The sequence below is a fragment of the Nicotiana attenuata genome, unplaced genomic scaffold (genome assembly GCF_001879085.1).
Source record: "Nicotiana attenuata strain UT unplaced genomic scaffold, NIATTr2, whole genome shotgun sequence".
In the NCBI taxonomy this organism is placed as follows: Eukaryota; Viridiplantae; Streptophyta; class Magnoliopsida; order Solanales; family Solanaceae; genus Nicotiana; species Nicotiana attenuata.
In genome coordinates, this window is record NW_017672592.1 from 167,076 (window position 1) to 174,671 (window position 7,596).

Consider the following 7,596-nt stretch of genomic DNA (forward strand, 5'->3'; position numbering starts at 1 on the left):
AGGTCCTTAACCTTAAAATAGTTTTGTAATGTCTGCTTGGCTTCCTTTATCAGCTCTGCACTACTTCTAGTAATAAGCAAGTCATCCACATATACTAAGATAACAACAATGTCTAAAGTTGTGTTCTTAGTGAACAGTGAATGATCATAAGCACTCTGATGATACTGCCTTCACCAAAGCTTCAGTCAACTTGATATTCCATTGTCTTGAAGCTGCTTAAGACCATATAGTGATTTAAGTAGCTTACAGACCTTATACTCTCCTTGTCTCTGGAAACCTTGTGGCAGTTCCATGTAGACATCTTCATATAGATCCCCTTGCAAGAAGGCATTATTCACATCCATTTGGAAAAGACCCCATCCTTTAGAGGCTGCTATGCTAATGACTGTTCTAATAGTAACCATCTTTGCTACTGGAGAAAAAGTCTCATGATAGTCCAACCCTTCTTGCTGTGTGTAACCCTTTGCTACTAATCTAGCCTTGTATCTTTCTATTTCCCCATTTGCTTTATACTTTATCTTAAGCACCCACTTGGATCCTATAGCCATCTTTCCTGCCGGTAGATCAACAATGCTCCACGTTGCATTATCTTCAAGAGCCTTGATCTCTTGTGACATAGCTTCTACCCAGTTTGGGTCCTGACATGCTTCCTTAAAGCTTTTTGGTTCAACTGCTGCAGAGAACATTCCCAATTAAGCTTGATAATGTGTTAACAAATGACAATATGAGACATTGTTGGAAATGCAATGAGGATGTTTTTGAGTGTTTGAGCTTGTAACATAATCTTTCAGCCGCATGGAGGGCCTTGTAGTCCCGCTAGATTTTCTGACATCAGTTGTTTCAGAAGCCACACGTTCAGTAAGTGACTGGCCTGGAAGTGGATATGTGTCTGACTGCACATCAATGGTCTCCGTGGGATCAATAGTGTCAACTGAATCTACTGCATCTTCAATTGAATCCAGAGTCTGAGTGTCTGCTGCAGCTGTTGGTTCCATGACTGGTGCCTGGGCTGCTTCAACTTGACCATGTGCTCCGGAGGAGTTTGATTCCTCAGTGATGGTCTGAAGTGAGTGTTCAGGTAAAGAATCATTTGGTATGAGAGGCTCACATGGAAATAAATCTTCAGTGATTTGAGTTCCTTCCTTGAAAGGAAACACTTGTTCCCTGAATGACACATCTCTACTGATGAACACTTTTCTAGCATTCAAGTCAAACAATCTGTACCCCTTCTGTGTCTTAGAGTATCCTATAAGAACTGACTTTCTTGCTCTTGGACTGAATTTGTCACCACCTGGTAAGTTGCTTGCAAAACACAAACAACCAAACACCCTTAGGTGCTCTATCTTTGTTGGTTTGTTATGCAGCATTTCATATGAACATTTCCTTTGCAACACTCTTGTGGTTAGTTTATTAATAAAATATGCTGCTGTCCTCACACAATCACCCCAGAATCTCATTGGCACCGAGCTTTGAAACATTAGTGCCCTTACAACTTCTAGGATATGTTTGTGTTTCCTCTCCACTGTGCCATTCTGTTGGGGTGTATATGGACAACTACTCTGATGTATAATTCCCAGAGATGCTAGCAACTCATTGCATTGAGAATTAAAAAATTCACTACCATTATCAGACCTCAACACTTTCACATTAACCCCAAGCTGATTTTTTATCATAACAAGAAAGTTCTTTATTACAACCAACACTTCACACTTTGATTGGATCAAGCATACCCAGGTATATCTACTGTAATCATCCGCAATGGTAACAAAATAGTTTTTCTATCATATGTGGGTACCTTATGAGGTCCCCAAACATCTAGGTGGATGAGTTGAAAGGAACACTCTGAGCTACTATTACTTGAAGGAAACTTTAACCTACACTGCCTAGCTAATGAACACACATTACAATTTTCTTGCACCTGCATGTCCACTTTATTCCTCAATTCTAGAATATGCTGCATTGACTTCAGAGATGCATGGCCTAATCTCAGGTGCCAGAGTTTACTTTCAGCCCCTTTATTCACCAAGAAACCTGCTACAACTACTGTTATGTTCTCCTTCAGCAAGTATAATCCATTGTGTTCTCTACCAATCCCCATCACCCTGCCACTGTAAAGATCCTGAAACATACGGAAGTCAGGAAAGAATGTGGCTGTGCAACTGAGATCTTTGGTGAGCTTTGACATAGACAACAAGTTGAATTTAAAATATGGTACATATAAGACATTTTTAACTGTCTTATTTCCCAGTATAGATGCTTCCCCAGTGTGAGTTATTTGTGCCTTATTTCCTGTGGGCAATTGCACTTCACTCCTTCCTTGATCATAAGTTCTTCTCATATTACTCGGAATATCCTTAGTGTATGTGACATGATGAGTTGCTCCTGTATCTATTACCCAATCAAAATCACACATACCAACATTGCCAATAAGGAAACTATACCTGTCATGTTAGTAGAGCATTCGGGTGTTGCTGGCTTTGACAAAAGTTGAACAAGCTGCTTGTACTGTTCCTCAGTGAAGAATTGTCCATTCCCTTGCGCCTGAACAGCTGCTACCTTATTTTCCTCATTGTTCACATTCACACTGTTGGTATAGACCTTTCCTCCTCCAGTCTGGTTTTTTCTCTTGCTCCTGAAATCTGCTGGATAGCCAATTATCTTAAAACAATTCTCCTTAAGATGACCTTTGTAGCCACAATGCTCACAAATGATTCCTGGCCTTTTACCTCTAAAATCTGCACTTTTTCCTAATAACATAGTGAGTGGTTCCTTATGTGTATCTACCACTCCTAGGGCTCTTTGGCTTTCTCCTGAGTAACTACTGCATAAGCTTCATTAACAGTCACAACAGGTCTCTTTGCTAGTACATTACTCCTTATGTTACTGTAAGTTTCATTTAATCCATAAGAAACTGTAGTACATGTTGTGATCTTAAATGTTCAATTGAAGGTCTAGCCTCCTCACAGTCATATGAAGACAGAGGCACCAACATATCTAATTCATCCCATAAATCCTTCATTTTAGAAAAATACAAAGTTACAAAATCAGTACCTTGTCTCAATGTCGCTATAGCTGTCCAAAGATGATAGATTCTAGTTAGATCTGATCTATCAAACCACTCCTGGAAATCATTCCATACCTTTCTTGCATTTGAAGCATAGACAATGCTTGGCATAAGCTCATTTGATATAGTACTCCCGATCCACGACAAAACTATTGCATTGCATTTTTCCCATTGCTCTGCCAATGCGCCTTTATATGTGCTTTTCACACAGGTTCCGTCTACAAACCCTAGTTTACTCTTTCCCCGGAGTGCTAATTTCATCGCCCTGCTCCACAGTGCGTAATTGTCTGGCCCTGTGAGTTTGAGCGGTATTAGAACAAGTCCAGGAGTATCTGAGGGTTGCAAAAACAGCGGATGATTATGATCTAGTGAAGCAACTTCATTTTCGGCCATGGCTGAACAGATCGGAGTTCCGTTGAGCCACAGTCAAGCTTCGATTCTACAAATTTCTTTCTAATTCCGATGAATCTGTGATCGCCGCTCTGATACCATGATAAAAGCTACACTAATTGTGGAGAAATTCACACATGCAACAGAAATGGAGAAGAAGAAGAAGAAGAAGAAGAAGAAGAAGAAGAAGAAGAAGAAGAAGAAGAAGAAGAAGAAGAAGAAGAAGAGAGGAAATGAGAGAAATAGAGATCATTTCAAGAAGAGCTTAATTCAGCTCATTACAAAGGAGGTGGTCCCCTTTTATACAGTACTAACCGCCTCTTAACTAACTAATACAACATTTATACTTTAGTCCCTTAAGTAGCCACTTAGTGTACTTCTAGCTCACATAACAATAGTTGAGAGAATTTTAGTAATTATATTAGGATTAAATATAATATAATCAAGATTTGTGTAATAATAATACTATTAAAATACATTTAAAGATATTATAAGATAGTTATGTTTCTTCTAGTTTAGGATCTACATTAATGGTAGAACATTTATCTTCTTTTAGTTTAGGAATAATAATTTTATATTTACTTTCCTTTAGTTTAGGATTTATAAGGAAAGTAACATAATTTCCCTCTTTTATGAATTTTCATTTTCTTTTGGTTTAGTAATAAAAATATAAATTTATTTGGTCTTTGGAAATAATTTTGTTTTATTTCCTTTAGTTACCTATATTTAGCGACGGACTATTCTACTTTAGAATCATCCCAATGAAGCATCCAATGAGTCTTCATTCATTATCTAATTCTTTGGATTCTTTCTTTAGTTTTGCTTTGAGTTTCTAACAACGGGTATTAGAGTTTCCATTGATCTTAACATCTTTGTGTGTTCCCTAATGATGGCTAATTTTCAAAAATATTTAACCCTGCCTATTTACAATTATAATTACATAATACTTATATTTAACGCATGAGGTTATTTTTATCGATATTAATTCTTTAATCCGTTTTTAACTCGTAAGTACTTTTAATGTTATTTTTTAACTATGGCAAGTAGGGGTATGAAATGGGCAATTTGTTCTAAAATTAGGTAGATCAAAATGTGATGAATTAATAAATGAGCAGGTCAATAAGCCGCTCAACATTAAAGTGGACTAAAATGAACAGGTCTAGATGGGAAAAAAACGAGTCTAACTCAACCCGCCTAATTTTGACTCAAACCCGAATGTGAATTTTTGGGAAAGTGGTCAAATTTACCCTTGTCCTTTCCGAAAATATTTACATATATTCTGCTCTTGAAATTACTCAATTATATCCCTCCTGACTAACAGATTTGAACTAACTTTGAAATAATTATTATATAAAATAAATTGTTAAAACTTGAAATCTCTTATTAGTAATTATTATATAAAATAATATTACATGTTATGCATAACAATATAGTATACTCTTAATATTTTTTGGGGCCTTTTAGTGTCACGATCCAATTCCATTATAGGCCGTGAAGGCGACCAACACCGTCACCTGCCTCAAATCCTGTACAATTAAGTACAAAAGTGTAGCGTGAGTACACAAAAATATGTACACAGTAAGTATCTAGTCTAACCTCGAAGAAGTAGTGATGACGGATCGACTCCGACACTTACTAAGGGCCAATCGATATGATAATATGAACATCTAATTAAGCATGATATATAGAGATAACAATAACACTCAGAACAAGAAATAACTGAAAAATTATTTCACCATATTTAAGAACTCAAATCACTTCCTTCATTTAAAACAATGATCTTTCAAACAATGAATTTATACCATTTATAAAAAGGAACTTCCACTTCTATTATCACGCACAAATTCTGTCGAGGACATTCGACCCGATCCAAAATAAATGTAAACAGTGCATTGCCGAGGGTCGAACGACACGAACCATAGATGCATCTATTAACCTGCCGAGGCGAATGGCCCGCTCCCATGAGAGTAGTAGAAAGAATTACCCCGCTCGTGAAATATACTTGCGAAGCGGTCAAATATAATTTATCAACAAATCATAATCCTTTCTTGATTCTTTTCAAAATAAAGACAATTCAACTTGAAGCTTTTAAATTCTTAAAAATCCTCAACATAGTTCCATTTGATACTGTTAACAAAGATAATCAAACAATGGTGCCTGTCGACACCCCCTTTTTTCTAAAAGTGAAATCGGGTTTACGACATTCGGGAAGACAACTCTATTCCCGTTTGGGAATTGGATTTTTGGATTTGAAGAGTCGCCACCTAATGATTAAGTGCATTAGGACACTAAGGGTTTTGAATTTGAAAACCAGAGTTCGGGTAAGGGCTAGAAATTATCTCGAGGGGAAGGTGTTAGGCACCCCTCAAGATCCACTAGTGTGGTTTCCGGCCATGCTATGTTGTGACTTTACAAATAATCAATCAAGGCTCAAATAAGGACTTGAAATTAAATTGAAACTTGTGAAAGTAAGTAGAAAGAGAGCAGAGATTTGAAAGGTCTAAACGATTCTAAAGAGAGCAAACAAAGACAAACAAAGGAAAAGGGGTCCTAGGTTTATGATTAATATGGATCACTTCAATGCAATACCCAGCAATCACTCCTCAAATAGGGGTCGCATGTGATATTAGCGCATCGGTCATCATCTCCATATTCTACCCTTCCCACCCCGCAAAGGTTATTTAAACGTGTGGATTGGTCACGAATGCTTATTGCGTGCTATTACCCGTCTCGTCCCATAAGTCCTAGAGGGTATTTAGGACCACTATTCCTACAAGGTAAGGTCTAGGCTGAACCCTTAGGTTTAAAGGACAAAATGCTAGGCGACATACATAACAAGTAGGACTACACATAAAGGAACCATACAAAGGCAAATAAGAGGCTCACAGATCCCTCACAGGTAAACATGTAATTAGCACGTCTCAAACACATTTAAGGTCTTAAAAGGACGCGAGTTTAAAGATCAGTTTTAGCAGAAGGTTTAACCACAACTGAGTGATTCAAAGAGTGTTTGACTTGCAGAAATACAACTAAGAAAACAGTTGAGTAAGTAAAGGTGAGGGAACTGTTAAAACATCGTTTAAAAAAAAGGATTTGAAAATAGTTTAAGTAAACAAGTATCAAAATGACATGATCCTGGGCGGAAAGGTACCAGTAATTTAATGTCACGACCCAAAATCCACTACGGGTCGTGATGGCGCCGGACACCGCTGTCAGGCTAGCCAACTAAATTGCCACTTACTTCCTCTTTTAACACTTTTGAAAATCTAAGGTTTTTCTTTCCATTTTACATAAAATAAGATCATTGCTTGAATTCAAATTTAAATAATAGTAATTAGTACAAGGATTTACTGAAACCATCCCAGAAACCCGGTGTCACAAGTGCATGAGCAACTACTGATAAGGACATAAAATACAACACTACATCCGTCCGGAATACAATGGACGGAAAAGAAATACAGTTACTAGAAAGGGACTTTAAAGAGCTACGGGTCGCCTCGCATACTGCAACTCACCTAGTCCCCGAATCGTTCGTGCTGCTGCGCCCAGTAGGCCGCTAAAGTATCATGTACCTGTGCAACAAAAATGCACAGAAGTGTAGTATGAGTACGTAATCAACGTGTACTCAGTAAGTATCCCGCCTAATCCCGGAGGGGTAGAGACGAGATGGTCAACTCTGACACTTACTAATAGTCCAATAATGGTTCTTCTTCAATACATATATATGCTAACCAGTGGGTTTATTCTATAAACATGATTTTAGTCCAAGTAGAAGGAAACAAATAGTCAATTAATTCTTTTATAAGAAATTTCCCAGAATTTCCTTTTTAAATATATTCCGAATATTTTTAAGCCATGAAAGGCAATAACAATTTAATTAAGTTCCAGGCAGCAATTCAAGCAAGCGCAAATCATACCGAGGCGTCGGCCCGCTCCAACAGAAATAAATGTGCACTTGCCGAGGGTCGACGGCGCGCCTATAGATGCATCTATTAATCTGCCGAGGCGTTCGGCCCGTTCCAAAATAAACACACACAGACAGATAAACAGTCAAGAAGTCAACGTGAGCAATTATCCAGGAAGGCCAATCCTCTTTAATAGTTTGAGAAAACGAAGCTTATGTCTTTTAGAAAAATCCAATT

General features: G+C 37.6%; 1 protein-coding gene across 1 annotated transcript; it reads right to left on the reverse strand.

The window, feature by feature from the left end:
* Positions 1-692: 692 nt before the first annotated feature.
* On the reverse strand, positions 693-2,757 carry LOC109213779. The gene is made up of 3 exons (XM_019377606.1): positions 2,442-2,757; positions 1,919-2,388; positions 693-1,658 (listed from the first exon to the last, which is right to left on the reverse strand). The coding sequence occupies exons 1-3, from the start codon at positions 2,755-2,757 to the stop codon at positions 693-695; spliced, it is 1,752 nt and encodes a 583-aa protein (XP_019233151.1).
* Positions 2,758-7,596: the final 4,839 nt, after the last annotated feature.